This window comes from Mercenaria mercenaria, unplaced genomic scaffold (assembly GCF_021730395.1).
Source record: "Mercenaria mercenaria strain notata unplaced genomic scaffold, MADL_Memer_1 contig_3892, whole genome shotgun sequence".
Classification (NCBI taxonomy): Eukaryota; Metazoa; Mollusca; class Bivalvia; order Venerida; family Veneridae; genus Mercenaria; species Mercenaria mercenaria.
This window is the reverse complement of record NW_026462076.1, coordinates 17,592-37,631: the sequence shown is the minus strand read 5'-3', so window position 1 is coordinate 37,631 and position 20,040 is coordinate 17,592. Positions and strand designations below refer to the sequence as shown.

The 20,040-nt window shown below is 31.3% G+C and overlaps 1 protein-coding gene across 1 annotated transcript; it reads right to left on the bottom strand.

Moving 5' to 3' along the window:
- Positions 1–4,814: 4,814 nt before the first annotated feature.
- LOC123543665 (thrombospondin-2-like) lies at positions 4,815–19,951 on the bottom strand. The gene is made up of 10 exons (XM_053534665.1): positions 19,853–19,951; positions 18,961–18,996; positions 18,341–18,420; positions 10,265–10,333; positions 9,427–9,556; positions 9,057–9,179; positions 8,771–8,941; positions 7,725–7,895; positions 7,366–7,533; positions 4,815–7,057 (listed from the first exon to the last, which is right to left on the bottom strand). Exons 1-10 carry the CDS (start codon positions 19,872–19,874, stop codon positions 6,639–6,641), a joined length of 1,389 nt encoding a protein of 462 aa, XP_053390640.1. The 5' UTR covers positions 19,875–19,951; the 3' UTR covers positions 4,815–6,638.
- Between the last annotated feature and the right edge of the window lie 89 nt (positions 19,952–20,040).

Genomic DNA, 20,040 nt, shown 5'->3' with positions numbered 1-20,040 from the left:
AACATCGTTGAACTAACAAATGAAGGTTTGGTTATGTATTTTAATAAAATATTTTCATCATGAGTTAATTTAATATTAACGCTCTTGCGTAAATTCTCCATCGTCTTACCGAATACAGAATTGTTCATTAACTTAAAAAAGTCTTTTTCAAATGAATTTTTTGCTTTAGATCTTTTTTGAGTATTAAAATCAATATATTTTTTTAACCAAGGACTTTCGTCAAAAGTTAATATTTTGTGTATTTTTGTTACTTTTAACCCTAATTGTGTATATAGTTCAAGATTTTTAAAATGAACTACATAATTTTGTTTTTTCATTAAAGTTGGAACTAATTTTTTTACATTACTTTTTCCTATTTCAAATTCTGTTTTAATATTTTTACTATAATCAGAAAGCCATTGATCTGGTATTCTAATTTTTTCAGGAGCTAAAGGATAATCATTGTGGGTTTTATGTAATTCTTTTGGATATTCAAGATCACATTCAACTATAAAGTTAGTTTTACCTTTTGCAATTAATTTCTTAAATTGTTTTTCGGATATAAATTTAAAGTTTCCAGAGGGTAAAGGTTGACACATAGCCCAACCGTAAAGGTTATTGGCGTCGAGGTACATAATGTATTTGCTTTCTTCTTTTGAATTATAATCCTTCATATATTTATTGTTTGCTTTACTGTATCTGTTTGAAATATAACTTATTCCTCCTCTCAGTCCCTTTTCAATAAAAAGATACATATCAATATCAGTTATTAAATCTAACTTAATTCCAGTCATTTTTAACATTGCATCCCAAGCTAAACCAGGACTACTAAAATAATGACAAGGATCTAATTTGTAGTACTCCAAACATAGTTTTCTAAAATTTTCGAATACATCAGCTAAAAGTAATACGTCAGTTTTTAAATATAGATCATGATATTCTCCCATTGTTTTAATTTTAAATTTATTCCAAACATTTTTAGCATGTTCATATTCGTTGTCAGATATATGTGTTTCATTTAAAATTGAATAAAACTCTTCTTTAGAAGGTAATTCTGTTTCTTTAAATTTTTTAAATGAATCCATGTAATCATATGGATAAACACCTTTTGTCTTTAATAATTCAACATTTTCACAATTAAATTCAGTTAATGTGTATTTAAATTCTGGAATATTTTTTACTAAGTTATCCAATGATTGAGACATAAATTGGAATGAATCAATAAAGACCAAGTCAGAAATCATAAATGCCATATATCTTTCCATATTGTTAGGAATAACATTAATTTCTTTTTTAAATTTCCCTATTTGTTGCATAATAAAATGACCGTCATAACCTCTTAAATTATGAAAAATAACAGGAATTTTATGTGTTAGTTTAAAATTAATATTACATTCTGAGTGAGCACTTCCTCTGAATTTTCCTGTTATATGACAATGATCCCGGACCTTTGGTCCGTTTGGAAAACTTTGTTTTTCATCACGTACTGGCACTTCACCTTCTATATATTCTTTTTCACAGATATGACAAAACTTTTGTTTTTTAAATTCACTTTCATCTTTTTTAGACATTCTCAAATCTTTGTTAAAATGTTCTTTAAATATTTCTTTACAATATTCCTCTTCCTCAAGCATTTTTTCAATAAACTTATAAACTGCATTAGGACCTCTATAAATCTGGGTTGGTTTAGTATATTTATCGTCATAACAACAAACAACTTTATAGCCGTAACCACAATCTATATGATTTTGATATGGTTCAGTAAATGAAGATTCAGTTGATGGTAAAGCAGTTAAAACTTTTTTAGTTATTGATTCAAAATCAGCATAAATTACAAAAGGTACTGCTAAACCTTTATGATAATTTTTAAATTGTACTTTACTTCCCTCTTTTGGCATTTTTACACCTTGGATACCATTAATAGCTAAACAATTTGGAATATGTTCATTTAATATTTTTTCTTGAGTAAAATGTTGTAAGCAACTTTTACAAAAATATTTTCTATGTTGGTCTTTGGTTTTGTTAGTCATTAATCTATTAAAGTCTTTTATCCAAACATAATGTTGGACTACAGTTCTTGAGGGTTTACAGTCATCATTTATTTTATCATTTATTTTATCATTAGTAATTAGCAACATGTCACAGTGTTCTTCGTATTGATATTTTGATATGTACAATGGATAAATACTATTTTCTTCATATCCAAATATATTAAATGAAATATCATTTAAAACTTCTATTTTAGGTATTTGATTTAATGTAACAGGAAATTTTATTCCAGTATAATCAAGATCGTTTATATGTTTTTTATATTTTGAAATTTTTTGGGGGTCTTTTTCAACAGGAAATTTGTAAGCTAAATGACACCATCTAAAACATTCGTTATCATCATTCTTTATATTTATTAATCCTTTCATTGAATTTTGTAATGGTTTTGGTAATTCTAAATAACTTGAAGCAGCCAATGGACTATACTTATATCTATTTATATAATGAGAATCAACTGACTCTATTCTCCAGCCACTTCCTTCAGAAATCCAATTACCAATTCTATTTATTATTTCATCAAAAGCTTGATGTAAAGTTCTTTTTATTTCGTTTGTGTTAATAATTTCTAAAGCCTTTGATTGAAAATAAGCTGATTTATATATTGTATCAGTTTTATCCATTTTTGCAAAAGTTATTTTTAAAACAACGTTTATTTTTATACCTTTTAAAGTTTTAAGTTCAGATTTAAGTATTTCATAAGAGTCGTTTATAGTTAAATATAATTGATTTTTTGGATCTTGTCTATATGTAATTTTAATTTCAAATTTCTTATAATATTGTTTTGTGGATCTCTCGATTTCCATCTATATATTATATTTGGAAAATAAAATTCGTTAAGCAAAAAAGGATTAAAAAAATAATTAAAAAAATAATAAAATAAATAAAGTTTTAAATTATCTTTAAGAAGAAATAAAATATTTAAATTTATATCTTTTTCCATTAGTTTTTGATATTCCACATTTTACTCGGTTTTCTCCTTTGCAGCACATTGTTATTAACCCAGAATTAATACCAAGGTCTTTAGACGCTGCATAATTGCTTTTATATGTTTTTTCTTCATTAGTATCACAGTCGGTTACAATAACTTTTTTAAGATTGTTTCGAATATTATTTGGTCTGGGACAATCACATAATCTTTCAGCATTTTCTTCTTCAGTTAATAGACAACCACAGTTCCATTCAAATAAATTATTTTTTAAAAGATAAGGATCTATAACATTTTGTAATTTATCAATGACATGATTTTTATATTCATCGCTAACTATTTGATCAAGTTTTGATTTAATAACATTTCTTCTTTTAAGAACTTTCTTATATGAATTTTTATCTGGATTCATTATTTCTCCTAAAGTGCTAGATAATTTTGACATAATCATTCTATCTACCTTTCTATTAACCATCTATATAATATACTTATAGAAAAAAATCTTTAAAACGCACCTAATGAAATTATATTGATTTGAGAATTTTTTTTATATTATCTATATCTTTTGAATAAGATTTTAAAGTCATTTTTTCTAAATTGTTATCAACTGTTAAAATTTTAATACCTTCTTGAGACATTCTGTTTAACCATTCTTCGTGTAATTTGTGTAGTTTTTCTAAATAATCTAAACCAACTTTGTTTTCTTCCGTTCTGTTTCTTTTTTGAAGTCTTTTAAAACATATTTCTGGGTCGGTTTTAACATAAACAAATCCATCAATTGGATTTTTTCCGTATGGTCAGTTAATATGATCAGTTAAGAAAAGATTGTATACTGCCCACTCGGGGTCATTTATAACACCATTGTCGTGATGTTGTTTTGTAAAAACGTTACTGTTAGTTAAATAACAACGTTCAAGGACAGAAACACCATCAAACTGTTTAGCAGAAGATAACATTTTTATATGACTGTTTAAAGTTGTTAGCTGAAAAGGAAATAAATATTTGGAAGGTTCTTGAGCAGCAAGTTCAAAAAGGTTATATGAATTATAACTTGCGAAGCTGGAACCTTCGGTTGCACGTGGATCCATAACATTTTGCCATTAGTGAATTGGTTCTGGAATTATATTAAAATTAGGATTATATTCTTTAATAATATCTAAAAACGTACTTTTTCCTGATGCAGTATTACCTTCAACTGATATAATTTTTCTCATTTATATAAAATACTTATAGAAAAAATCTTTAATTAAAGTTAATACAGCTCTTCTTCCTTTTTACTTTTATATCCGTTAAGTTTAAATTCCTTCATGTGCATTTCAAGAGGTGTTGAATAATTTTTTTCTTTCTGCATTTCTAATAGTATTGTAAAAATATCCTGAATAACTTTATTTGGATCTTCTTTATTTACTTTTCCAATCCGTGCTTTTGTTATAAGTTGTTTTATTTTGTGATGATGTGTTTTTAAAATAAATTTCTTGTCGTCAAGTTTTAGTCTGTTAGTAAATATGGTAATTACTGATGGAACAGCACCAGCAACTGCTACAAATACAGGAATAGCTGGAACAAGTGCTAATGCAGCTGAGCAACCAAAGACACCTGCTGTAATATATAACCCAGTACTTACTCTCCCACAAAATTTATAACTTTTTCTGTAAGCAGCAGCTAGTTTAGTTAAGTGAATAATTAATTGATCTATTGTTTCTATTCCATTATTATTAGAAATAAGATTTTTATTACTCATTTATATAATTAAACTTTTTATTTTCTAAATTAAATTTCTTTCAATTCACTAAATGGTACCCAACTATTAAATTTTTCATTGTAACCTTTCCATTTTACTAAAGCTTGTTTTTTCTTATAGTCTCGTCTAATAACTTTTTCTATTCTAAAAACTTCTTGTGTAGTAGGTAAAAGTTCTTGTTCATAAAATGAACCTTGAATTATTTCATCATTTAAATCTTTAATAGTGTATGTTCTGGGATTTGTATTATTAATTTTATAAATTATAAATATTTCCTCTGTCCAATTTGGTGTATATCCTTTTTCAAAATGTCTTTTAAGTTTGCTTAAGCAAACTCGATCACCAATTTTAAATTTTGTTTTACTCTTTGGTATCTTTAAATCACCATATAAATTAAAGTAAACAGTACCTTTATTTAAGTTTTTACTACCTTCGGTTGGTGTCATTTTTATACTAGAATGTTTTGTTTTGTTATATTTATCAACCATTTCCTGTAAATTATCTAAATAAGTATAAGTATTATTTGCTGTAAAATATTTCCACATTATTCTTTTTAAACTTCTATTAAATCTTTCTATTACTACAGCCTTTCCTTCATTAAATGTATGATACATATTAATCTTATTTTTATTCAAAAATGATTCAAACTTTTTATTATAAAATTCTTTTCCTTCATCTACCCATAAATTTATTGGTAATCGTCCTTCTAAAATTATTTTTTCAAATGCTTCAGTAACAGATTCTCCAGTTTTATTCTTTAATGGAATAACCCAAGCATATTTTACTAAATATATCAATAACGGTTAACAAGTATTTTACTCCTTTATTATATTTCGAAAAAGCTTGCATGTCAACTAAATCAGCTGACCAAGTATCATCAATATCATTAACTATCACTCTTCGTTTCCTAAATTTTCTTTTAATTGGTTTGTGTAATTCTTCTGCTAATTCATCGCTCCAGCGGTAGCTCAGAGTTACCGGCTCTGCAGTGATTCCGGGGGTATACTCTACCCCCTTTTCCCGTTTTTTGACTTCTGTCCCAGCCCAAGTTTGTATTTTGTTTTAATTATAGGTTTCACAACTAAATGTTTTGCAATCTTTTCTCCAAATGTTTTTGATTTAGTTTTATTTAAATTGGAAAGCATTTGCTTATCACATGTACCCTTTTTTACACCACTGTCATAGCAAAAATCATGGTCCATACATACTGCATCCAGTTCATTGACAGAGGGTCCATTTTCTAGGGGATTTCCTGGCCCACAATAATTATATCCTGGAAGTGTTAAACCTTTCTTAGGTAATAAAGGTAACATTGCTTTGTGAATATCTAAATTACCCCCTGTACTTTTAACAAACTTTGATTTTATTTTTCCACAAGATGAACAAGTAGCCCTTATCATTTTTCTCCCGTTTTTTGTTGTAACATAATGAGCATTTATATTATCAGTAAATCTTCTTTCTTTCAAACAATATATTTTTTTCTGTAAACTCATCTATATCATATGTATTTAAAACTTTTAATTGGGTTTAAAACCTGTGGATTTTAAATTGGTAGGCATTGGTTAGTTTGGACCGAGGGGTTATAGGTCAAGTGGGGTCGAACGCTCGCATCGGTATTTTATAAACTACTGGCGCTAACAAAATGACATGGAGAGAGCAATGACGAAGTATCAGTCGATACGCTTGTAATAACTGTTTACACAACCTGAATAAAAATGTAAAAGTTATTATATTTGAGCAATGACCAATTGTTTAAATTCACTTCAAACATTTTGCAATAAAAAAGATAAACAATGCGTGCATTCTGCATAAAATTAAAGTTCTGCTTTTACTAAAAGCCACAAGCTATATCAGAGTATTCTGTGTACTGGTGGATTATGAAAAAAATGAACAATTCTATGACTATTAATAATCAGTGATAAACAGCTGAATTGTTTTTTTCTATTACGTAACTGTGCTAATTAGAACACCAGAAAAACTATTCCAGACTTTCGATTCCTTCCAGAAATCAGTTCCACTGGTAGAAGATCCGCTCTTTATCCAAACATGTTCCTTTGCGTCAAGTTCTGCAATAGTTGTGGCTGTCTGGCAACCACTAAAATCACTTGCATCGTCATTAAAGCAGCCTTTATGAATAGGGCCCTCTGCCGTGTCAATTTCAAAGTAAATGAATCTGCTAGCAGTAATACACAACTGCAAGGTAAACATGTAGATTCCAGCGACAGGTGTTATGTAAATTCCCGTTTTGTTGTTGTAACCCGATCCTTTGTCAAGTGTTGTTGTGCTGAACACTAGTTTCTCGCCATTGAGTGGGGCTGTGTTCGTTAGAGTGTGTGCTTGGAAGGCAACATCTTTCACGGTCGCTAATGAAAAAAAAATATGTACAAATATATACAGTTGTTATATTACAAGTCAGTATCACAATCTACTATTATTTCTGTAACGCCTGAATGTTGTAGGTTTTTGACTAACATTTACTTCTTTGTAGTGTTGTTAGCCGTTCTTATTTTGCTTATTTCGACATTAGTAATAATGATGTGCATGACAAAATCTAATATATATTCAAAGTTTCTGCAGGACCAAAATTACCAAAATGATAATGGGGGCGGGAAAGATGGGGTAATATTTCAAAACGGGTAAAAGAGACTGAAGTATATACATATTACTATACCTTGACATGCTTCAGTGCTACACGTTTCTATTTGAAAAGGATTTCCAACACAATAATGACCATAAGGTGAAGGTGTTGGATTGCTACAAATCCTTGACCGTGAACGAATTCCTCCACCACAGGAAACACTACATGGATCCCAAGGTTGCCAGGGTGACCAACCACCGTCTGGAACAATTGTCAGATATTTTTCAGCGAATAGACTAAATCAGTTATTTATTTATAACAAAAGGGTAATTATGACTATGTACACTGTAAACGTTCTAAGTTTCGTGCAAAATATAGTAATTTGAAAAATAAGTAATATGCTATCGTTTAACATATTCCATGTTTGTAGACAGAAGGAAAAACTAACGTACTGCTACAGGCCCCTGGCATGCATAACCTATCGTCGACATTCAAACCAAAGCAGTGGTCTCCGAATCGAGATGGTGCTGGGTTTGTACAACTGCGCTGTCGTCTTTCTATGCCAACATCACACGTTGTACTACAAGCTTCCCAAGATGCCCACTCGCTCCATTGTCCATGTACTTCATAGTGATCAAGTACACAGAATACTAGAATTTTACACGAAATTGGACTATAATATTTAATTACATAATTCTTCATATAAGATTTAACCAGGCCTTACTTTAAATTCTTGTCAGTAGTTCAAATTTATGAATATTATGTATTTTCAAAGTTCTTGATACCAAAGGCTATACTCATGATAGGATAATGCCAACAGAAAGAATAGGGACCAATAAATATAAGGGACTAATTGGAATATGATCATTTTGTACCGTTTTCTGTAATTGACTTATTTCGTCTTGGGCAAATATGCTTAGACCAGTTTTAAGCAGTTGCAGACATTTTGAAGACAGAGATGTTGATTCATATTTACACAAAGTATACACAATCATATGTGTTTTATTCAAAGTTGCGGAACTAGCTTTCTAACAATATCAGTATATCTTAAATGTAGAAATTAATGCATAAAATTGGTTTTGACAGTAAACGAATCAATTCAACAAGAAATTAATCAACGGTTGTCTAGCACTAGGAATGGAAATCAATAGTTCTAGTTCTGTTCAGAAATTAAATTTATATCCTGTAAAATATTTGTTACATCGTAATTCAGCTTTATAAATTGTTTTATAAATTAGAAATGTGTAATCAGCATTCACATGACAAATGATAACTGCAAAAAAGAACACGTTTATAAATGATTTGGTATTTATAAACATGAAATGGATGTCTGATGTTAAAGTTTTTTATTTAAATGAAAATGAAAGATTATGTAAAATATCCCTTTTAACTCTCAAATGGTGATTTTCTTAGGACTTTCATGACATGTGTTAATTTCTTCGACCACCTACGTCAGACTTTCTTACAAATAGTATTTCAAAGAGTACATATACTTCACCAGGGCAAAGTTCTTTGTAACAACGCTTTGTTTCCATGGTTTTCCCTGCGCAATCTAGACCACCGTGTGCTGGCGCTGGATTTGTGCATGTCCTTGCACGTGTCTGTGTCCCACTTTCACATGTCACATCACATTCAGACCAGGTTGACCATTCGGACCATACACCATCAACTGTTAAGGTCAAAAGGTAACTTAATGAACTAGCACCTGGTGTAAGATCTATATTGTAATAGTACCCGAATTTGCTCGTGAATTGAATAATAACTCATCAATAAACGATACATACCAACATCGCACAAACGGCAGAATTTAGGACACAATGATTTTGCATGTTGTATATCTTTGCATATTCCGAAGACGGAATCCATTCGTACGCAGTCTATTGTTTCATCATCAAGACATTGCGAAGCTGAGGAAATAAAATGAAACTTTAAATAATAATTATGCTACACATCGCATCTACGTTAGAAATCGTAGAAACAGGGTCCACTTGTTTTCTTTCATTGCTAGATATTATTGTCTTCTTGTTATTCATGTAAAATGTTTCATCTTTTTACTGCACGTATAACTGTTCCTTTATAAAATGACAAAATTTACAGAACTAAGTTAATACAAGGAAATATACGAACGCATTTTTTAGGTTGAATTCAGCTTACCTTTTCGTTGGCTACACAACAGTTTATTACAGTGATCGCTTGCACAACATTCATGGCATCGATTGTCTTGCCGTCTGGAAACTTCCCTGCCAATCAGTGCCCCTGAGCCGCTGCTTTGTGACCCGCATTGCTTAAACGACAAATAATGTAGCCTTATCTAATGTTCAGATGAACAGGTTTTTTTGTCAAAACATCGTATAAAGAAAGCGTTGTTTAACACATTTTAAAACATTAAACTGGATATAAAACATGTATAGCTTTCAGCAAAAATGTGACATCTACATGCAATACCCCTATAGTCTTCCGCCACTTTACTTCCGGATATTTGTTTTCGGGGGCCACCATTTGCAATAACAAAATGGGAGAGAATAAATCTGGTAAAAAAATACCATGATTTTGTCTTTTTTAAGAGAAATCAAGGTCAAGTTAACTTAACTGTAAACCTAACCTCTAGATGCAAAGTCTATAGGTCAAAACCCGGACAACAGGTTCCAAGCCACTACAAAAGTGTTGATCAGTTTATAGATGGATTGTACCGTTTTCAGATCGAGTAATATGTTTCGATATTAAAAGAACAAATAAGATTTCTTTATTAACGTTTGAAACATTTTATGAAAAGTAAACTTTTAAAGGCCATTAATTCTATCGCAATCATCGATTTCTCTAAAACCGAACAGCATATATATTGCTTGCCCGAATGATCCAATTGATAAATGACGGCCTCTCTAAGGACACATTCACAGAAGTATAGTCATGAAGTATGGACAGATGGATATATTATTTTGTAAAATTAATTTTGAAACTGCATTATGAATACGCCAATTGCTTTTCATAGTACCTTGTAATCTATACAGCCTAGATTCACTGTTTTTGTCTGTCCAGATATTACAGCGTCTTGAAAACAAACCTGAAAATAGACCATGCCAACAGCATTGGATAACTAATTAGTCTAGACGTAAAGAGAACTAAACAAAGCGCATCACAGATGCAAGTATTCAAAATTTATTCTCCAAATATATAAACATGTAGATCTCAGTGTAGATAACTGACTCATTTATTGGCCTTTGTAAGACTTACATCATTACAGCCATAATCGAGATCAAGTTTAGTGTTCCCGAAAATAAATATATTTAAAAAGATCAAAACCGTCAAGGCGCAGTGACTCATCTTGAATATCAGTATATAATTTACTTTCTGTAAAACAAAGTATATCGTAATCAAGAAAACTATCCTTAATATAATAAAATTTATTTCTTATACTTCTTATGTTTTGATGAAATATAGACAAGCATGCACTGGTAATGTCCGGTCCAGGATTTTCTTCAATATCTCCTGACAACATAAGTAATAACCTGGCATTTAAAAGAAAATACGCTAACAAAAACATGTCAATATACGACGAATGGAAATCAACTATATCTAAGCGCGCGCTGCTAAACACTGATAAAACGGTGATAAAGGAAAAGAAGCAGTTCACTGTACTGAAAAAGACTGCATTTAAAAACGACTGATAAAAATGGGTTATTAAGCGAGCAACTTTACAAATCCCGACAAGTACTAGTTGTATAAAACTTGACTGAAATTTATATTTCTTGTGTAGTCGCTGCCTTCTTACATGAAAAAGTTTAATGGCCGCTCTGTAAGAAAGTATGTCATCACCCATTGGGGTAAGTAATACCTGATGTTAGCACACAGACCGACCACTGAAAACATTTCAAAAGAACAAGAGAAAGGGAGAACTGAACTCGTGCTTTACAATAAAGGCGCGGGAAAGCGAACAGTACATAATTGCTAAAATTAACACAAAGGCATTAACACAAAGAAAAATCCATTAAAAAACTAATTTCCAAATTATACCATAGATTGGATATTTTAGTAGACACAGTAGATTTGGAATTTAATTAAATACTGGAATCGATATATATTCTAAATTTAGTGTCAATGTTTGTTCACTGAAAACAATTAATACAAGTCATAGAAACAAAGTCGCACATCGATAGTATTTTTATAGCCCAATTTTTAATGAGTTTGAAGCTAATCAATTATGACATTAATTCTATTACATTCTATATCTTAGTAGAAGAACATTTCTATATTTTAGAAGAAAAAAACTTCACAAAAGAAAACACTGTTTAAACTATGAAATAATTATAAAATTAGATAAGCTGCAGGCGATTTACAACTAAATCATTCAATCACTGCGAAAAAAAAAAAACATCTTTGAAGATAATGCAGGTCAAAACATAACACACTCAAATATATATATATTTACAGACTACAGACAGACAGACAGACAAGGTTATATATATTGAGCAATGCATATGAATAAACAGATGAATACACATCCCCAATAAAAAAAAAACATAAAACAAATATCTATACAAAAAAACACGAGTTCAACAAGTATATAATATACAAATACATGTATCAGTTAAAAATAACAGCTATACATCTGGTTATATAATATTTACATATACTAACCCATGTACAGACAGACGGACCAAAGGCTAATTAGAAATTAATACGGAAAGAGGAATAAATCCTACAAGCTTTGTATTTATATTTCGACAGTATTATCTCCCCTTTATAAATTTAAGTAGGCGATTTACAAATTATTCATTCAATCATTGTGAAAGAACATCTTTGAGGATCATGCAGGCGAGACACAACTCACTCATTTATTTAGATATATACTGACAATATCTACAGACAGACACATACACACAGACAGACAGACAGGCAGACAGACAGGCATTGTTACATTTAAAAACAAGAGTACCAAAAGTATACAAATATGCAAATAACAGTTAAAGTAGCAAATATACATCTGTTTAATAGATACTTAATATACAAACACATGCACAGACATTGGACAAAAGACTAAACAGAAACTAATACTTATGGTAATACACTGAAAGATGAACAAATCCTACAAGCTTTGTATTTCGATTTCGACAGTATTGTCTCCCTTTGTAAAATGGGTATAATAAGCAAGAATGTATTAGTGTTTCGTTCTTGTATCACTGTCTGTAATTAATTAAAATACAACTCAACAAAAAAACACAAAAAAACAACTTTATACAAGAAAATAAGACTTTCTTAGAAAAAGGAATATAGCTTGGACTGAGTCGTATGCTAACGGAAATGAATTGTGCGTTACTTCCACTGGATTTTAAATTCGTCTGCTCAGAAAGTGAGGCTACGTTTGTACAACAGGTATGTAATTTATCATTAAATCAGTAGAGCGAGAAAAGGTTTACACCATGAATAGCATAAATCTCTAAATATAGCAATGTTAATATCTAGCTCACTCTCTATATATAAACAAAACTGCCACTTTTGTCAGCTCCTGTCAGATTATAGATTACATATTTATCCTTTATTCCTGATCTCCTGGATCGCTTCTATGTCCGTTATCATAAGTCCTTTTGTTTCACCTGGCAGCTGAACGAAAATTCTACATCCAGCTACCCACGTCTTCGTAACTAATTTGTCCTTTTTTAATTGTCGGGCATGGAAAGCAAGGCTTTCGCGATATGGTGTCAAATTTTCTTTCACAAAGATGCTATCAGACATCTCTTTCCTAGCTTCATATAAGCACTGCCTAGCCTTCCAATTGGTAAATTTAACAATCACTTTTCTATTTACATTGTCAATAACGTTACCTCTTCTGTGGCACTTGTCTCTATCACTGCTGCACAGCTTGATTTTCAGCCTCTTTGCCTCCTCCAAAATCTTGGCCTCCACATCCTCGTCATAGTTGCCTGTATCGCCTGGAATGCCTGATATGTCCAGATTCATGCGACGATCGTACTGAGCTAGTTCATCCTGCTCCACTTTAGCCGATTTCAGGTCAGATTCAAGGTAAGATACTTGTGCTTTTAGGGCAATGATTTCATCTTGTAGATTCTGAGTCTCTTTTTGAACAATAGCACTAATTTCTCCCTTTAACTCAAATAAAATGTCATCTCGCAGTTGAGTTTTCAGATCTTTTATCAACAGAGGGGCTAACTGCGAGCTCAGTTCCCTCAGATCGGCCTGACTAAACTTGGTCATGTTGTTTTCTAAAGTGTTTTCTAAAGTGGGTGGGGGACTCTATTCAGCTCTCCTTCCGATTCCAATGCTTCGAAATAGTCTGTATTTTCTCCTTCACTCTCAGAAATACTGTCACTAATGTCAGTTTTAGGAAATCGTTGGTGAGGATTTATTTCGATTTCTCTTTCGATTTCCCATTTATCAGGTAAACCTCAGGTCCAGGTATATCACAGGTAAAAAGTCACACGTGTGTCAGGTAAAAGTTAAATGTAGGTATATGACTTATTTTTCGTCATTCATTGTTTAAATAATAAGTAACATACTTCATTCGGGTACCTCTGTGTCCAATATTTTCTAGAAGATTAGTTTTTAACTGCCGAAAACTTACATTCTAAACATTTTCTTTGTCCACGAAAATGTTTCTCGACATTTTGTTTTGACCGGAAGTCATTTATTACGAAGCCTCTATGCGCTAAAGCAAAAACACAATGCCAAAAATATCGCGTTTTCGCGCTATCAATATCATGGTCCGCCTTCGCTCTGAGTAGGGCGAAAACGCGAAAACACGATATTAATTGCGCGAAAACGCGATATTTTTCGCGTCGTGTTTTCGCGATCTTGTAATGTGTTTTCGCGTTCTCGCCCTCACAACCGCGATGGCGAAACCTTTGAAATCACGATGTTAGTAAGGTAGTAAGAATTATGGTTCTATTGTTTTAATAATTATAATGATAATAATTTATTTTAAGGAGGTTACATATTAAGAATACATAGTATGCATACAACTTATTTCCAATATGGCCTTCTATATAAATGTTAAAACACAGTATCTACAACAATAATAGTAACAGTAGCAGAATTTTAACGACAAACACACTATGAAAACAAAGTTTTTACTCAGTTTGAAATGATTTTACCAGGGGAATAAATCAGTGTTATTCATTTTGCATACAATCATGTACATTCATCCATCAATATCACAAAATTTAAAAGCTACCCTATGCCACAAAAATGCATGATAAATGATGAAGATTCAAAAATAAATAAATGAATAAATAAAAAAATCTCAGTTATTGTTCTTGTAATAAATAATCCTTAATGTTTCGTTCAAATGTTAATAGATTATCTTGCAGTTTGATGTTAGATGGAATTGAATTCCATAAATACGTGGCTTTGTATGAGAATGTTTGTTTCAAGTAGTTTGTTCGGGGCTTTAGCAAAGAAAGATCTTTACGTTTTTCGTTATTACACGAATTGCTCTCTTCTGAATATTATATATTTTATTAGTATCTGATTTACAGGCAAGCCCCCATACAGTACTGAAATAGTCCATGGTTGAAATATTATTTGCATTATAATATAACTTCTTCATCTCATCGGTCAAAAAGTACGAAATTCTTTTTAAAAGTGCAACTTTTGAGTTAAGTTAATTCACAACATTCCAAACTTGTGCATTCCACGTTAAATTATTATCTACATGTATACAGATTCAAAGAATATTTGACTTGTTATATTTTCAATTATCGTTCCATTGATAAACAATTCAAGATTCCTTGCTTGTTTCATCCGTCTGTCGTCTGTCCGTCAACATTTAGCTTGTGTATGCGATAGAGGCTGTACTGATCTTCATGAAATTTGGTCAGAATGATTATCTTGATGAAATCTAGGCCGAGTTCGAAAATGGGTCATCTGGGGTCAAAAACTAGATCACTAGGTCAAATCAAGGAAAAAACCTTGTGTATGCAATAGAGGCTGTATTTTTCAATTGATCTTCATGAATTTTTGTCAGAATGATAACCGGAATAAAATCTAGGCCGAGTTCGAAAATGGGTCATCTGGGATCAAAAACTAGGTCACTAGGTCAAATCAAAGAAAAACCTTGTGTTTGAGATAGAGGCTGTATTTTTCAACTGATCTTCATGAAATTAAGTCAGAATAATTATCTTGATAAAATCTAGGATAAGTTCGAAAATGGATTATCTAGGATCAAAAACTAGGTCACTAGGTCAAATCAAGGAAAAATCTTGTGTATGCGATAGAGGCTGGGTTTTTTCAATTCATCTTCATGAATTTTTGTCAGAATGATGACCTTGATAAAATCTAGGCCGAGTTCGAAAATGGGTAATCTGGGGTAAAAATTAGATCACAATGTCAAATCAAAGAAAAGCATTGTGTATGCAATAGAGGCTGTTTTTTTCAAGGATCTTCATAAAATTAGGTCAAAATGATTATCTTGATAAAATCTAGGCCGAGTTTGAAAATGGGTTATCTGGGGTCAAAAATTAGGTCACTAGGTCATATCAAATAAAAACCTTGTGTATGCGATAGAGGCTGTATTTTTCAATTGATCTTCATGAATTTTGGTTAGAATGATTGCCTTGATAAAATCTAAGGCAGATCGGAATATGGGTCCTCTGAGGTCAAAAACTAGGTCACTAGGTCAAAACAAAGAAAAACCGTGTGTATGCAATAGAGGCTGTACTTTTCAATTGATCTTCATGAAATTTGGTCAGAATGATTGCATTGATGAAATCTAGGTCAAGTTAGATGATGTGTTATCTGGGGTAAAAAACTAGGTCACTAGGTCATATCTAAGAAAATACTTGTTTAAACTCAAGAGACCACATTTTTAGTCCAATCTTAATGAAAATTGGCCAAAATATTTGTTTCCGTTAAATCATTAGGTCAAACATGTTTATACTGTTATGGTGTGTTTCTCAGGTGAGCGACCTAGGGCCATCTTGGCCCTCTTGTATTCATTATAGATGTGATAGCTGGAGTTATAAAATATCCGCAGTCTAATATAGTCTTGTATAATCTTCGGGCTTATTCCGTCTATCCCAGTTGATTTCTTAAGAACAATTTCAGATATGATATTTTTTACTTCCAAAGGAGTAATGAAATCAATCCCAAATTTGTTAAATGATAATTTTTCATCTAGATAATGTTTTAAATTTTCAAAAAAATATCACTGACAAATTTAGTTTTTTCAATTACATTTGAAATATTTATAAAGTGTTCGTTTAAGGCATTTATTATATCAAGTTCTCCGTCTGTTACTTCATTGTTTTCTGTTACAAGTGTATTTGGAAAAATTATTCCCTGATTTTGTTTATCCGTATTGGAAATATCTTTTAGCCTTTCCATAGGAAACTTGACACTCTATTTCTGGTTTTCTTGTAATTGTCGAGGTGCTTACTTTTGTAAAAATAATCTCTTAGATAGGTTGCCTCTTTTTTTTTTCATCTGTGAACCAGTCAGGTTGAGTTTCTTTCTTAATTCGTTTTTCCTTTACGGTGCATGCTTAAGAAGTATGCTTAAGAAGTATGTTATTCAATATGTGATATACAAACTCTAAGGCATCATTTTGTTCTGTTATTGTATCAGTTGTTTCAAGCGGTGAGCTTGCCAAATCTTTTTGAAATAAATGTGTATGTCAAATTTATTGAAACATCTATAAATTATTGTATCATGTCTATTCTTTTCAAAAGATTACTTTTAATTGATCTCGTAAATGACAGTGGGTAGATATCACTGATTGCATACTCGGGCACTATAATGCCAGTAATCAAATCTTTCCTTGTGATATAGATGTGATCAATGATTGACGAACCATTTTTACCAATACTTGTCGGAGTATTTTTCAGCTGAGTAAGTCCAGATTTAGAAATAAATGATTCCCAACCTTTGTTATTGAATTTATTTATTTTATTTTTAGGATTATATTTAATGTTAAAATCTCCGAGTGCATGAATTTCATAATTATTATGATCTGCTTTACTGAACTGGTACTCATACAAATCTGTCCATGTCTGAGTTGAGTTAGAATGTCTGTATGTAAAGTTTAGCAAAAATGGTTTGTTACTGCATAAATTTACTTGTATCCAAATGGATTCCATATTTTCCGTCTCTTAATCATAGCGTCGTATATATGGGCCTTTATGCGATACTAGTATATAAACTAGTACTTCACAGTCTTTTTTCAATAAACGATCTTTTCTCTTAAAGACGTAGCCATTAATATGTAAATTGCAGTCATCGATTTTATCTGATAAAAATGTTTCACAAAGTCCTAATATATCTATTGGACATTGTTTTAATAAATATGGCCTAAGTTCGTCCAGTTTATTAAGGATATGTTGTATATTCAGATTTACTACATGTAATCCCTTATAGTGTAAGTCTCACTGTATGCTCGAGTATAAAACTAGTAATCGGAATCACGTATGGTAAAATAAATATGTCCTTTCCATGCAGAGCCCTAAAGAATTGGCTCCCGATTAATAATTCAACGAGACATTGCGATCTACTTCAAGATTTGTTTACTTATTAAATACTTCATGTAAATCAGCCAAATCGGACTAATTCACACATCCGATCGGTTGAATAAAGTGAAGAACTGTTGGATCGATTACGGCAGTAATCGTTATTACAATGTGGTTATTCATTGCATACCTATAATTCTGTCAAAATTACAGCTTGTATTTCACAAGTAAATTACAACAGGCAGAAAAAAATCCGTATTGTACGTTTTGTATTGTATGTTGACTGACTACTTTCATTTGACACAGTTCTACAAATAGTGCACACAATAGCTACACTCAGTTCTATTTTAATATCGATAAACATTAAAGATTTCGATCGATATCAATCCAAAAAACGAAAGGATGTAGGGTCATTATATCGGTAGCTAGATCTGGGATGTTTGTATATGGCTCTCGTGATTTTTGCCAAGTCGGATCACACTCGGCGTTCGCACTGGCGAAATCCACTCGAGCTGAACACAGCAATCCAGCAAGCTATTATTATAATAACACTGTTTTATATATGGATAGAATTCAACAAATGAATAAAACGGTCAAACAATAACTTTACATACCTCGGCTGGATTGCATATTTTCGAGGTGTTGCATTTGCTCAGACTGTCGATATTTGGACAGTTGTAACATTCAAGGGACACTGCAAGTGTAAAAAGGTTAAGAACGATATCACTCCTCTAAATAAGATAGCTTTGTGTTAATTCATTAAAATACCATGTTTTCTTAAGGTAACGGACCGGCAATTACGTTGCAACGTTTAAGGAACACTGCAAGTGTAGAAAGGTTCAGAAGGATATCACGCCAACAAATAAGATAGCTTTGTGTTAATTCATTGAAATACCATGTTTTCTTAAGGTAACGGACCGGCACTTACGTTGCAACGTTTAAGAAACACTGCAAGTGTAAAAAGGTTCAGAAGGATATCACGCCAACAAATAAGATAGCTTTGTGTTAACTCATTAAAATACCATGTTTTCTTAAGGTTATGGACCTGTAACGACAGTTTTACGTTTACATTTCTCCGTATGTTATTTTCGCATTCTCGTTACGGAAAGTCATGTACACGTTTGGCTATACTCACGTCCAAAGAATGCCTAATTGCCAAACGACAGAAAGTACAACTACCTTAAATGAAAAATCGTTCAAAATCAATCAAATACAGCAGTTAATACCCACTTACCAGCATTTCCGAAAGTCAGCCAAATGCACAGTGCAACTGAAAAATTATAAAAGCGTATAGATATAATAAATAACTACATAGAAAATTATCTAACCGGATATTTATGTTGAATAACTTCATTTTATATTTGCATCGTAAAGGAACTTAGAAACCAACTTCATAGAAACACAATTTTGGCAATATCTTTAGAAGTACTGAAAGTCCTTTGTTTGGAAGTAGAATACACATATAACATGTTGTAAGTCACATATAAAACTTTCAAAATTATTGAATCACGATATATATGATATACGTATTTTACACATTTTACTACTACATCCCAGACTTTGAAAGTCAAAGAAAGAAGCAGGAAAGTTGTGCTTTAAGAAAACAGATGAATATCATTACTAGAAATACAGAGGTGTAGAGTTTGAATTGTTACAAATTACACAAATATCAAATGCTCTTTCTCGATAGGTTGCGATTGACAAGATTTCGTTTTGTTGTCGTGTTCTTTACTTAAATCGTTTTTCGCTAGTTTGTAAATTCTAGAAAATTTAGCGCATATAAGTACCTTTCAAAACTGGATCAAAGATGTAAAATGAGAAAATTTATATGATGGCATAGTTTGAGTTTAATGAAAGCTTCAGATTTATCCACAGCTAACTGCTCATAGCATACACAAAATTTTATAACCATACTTTTAGGAATATTTAAGATATTGGCAAAATAACAAGTGGCGAGTTAGCTGGTTTGTTCGGTACAGTACCGAAGAAAGTTATATTTGATTTGAAGATAGACTTAATTATAAGTTGAATTACCGAGACTGTGAGATATTGTACGATTTATTTAGACAAATACAAAATACTAAAAAGTATAAATATGTTCATTAAATACTTTAGAAATATCTTACCAGACTTAACTCTGTTTGGCATTTTTGGTACTTCGAAAGATAACGCAACATATATAATCTTATATGGTCTTTACATGAGAGTGTGGAATGTGCTTTCTGTCACATATATAGTAAAGGTTATCATTTTAACCTAACTGTCCCTTTTTAAGTATTAAAGTAATTAAGTGATTGTCACGACTTGTATTACA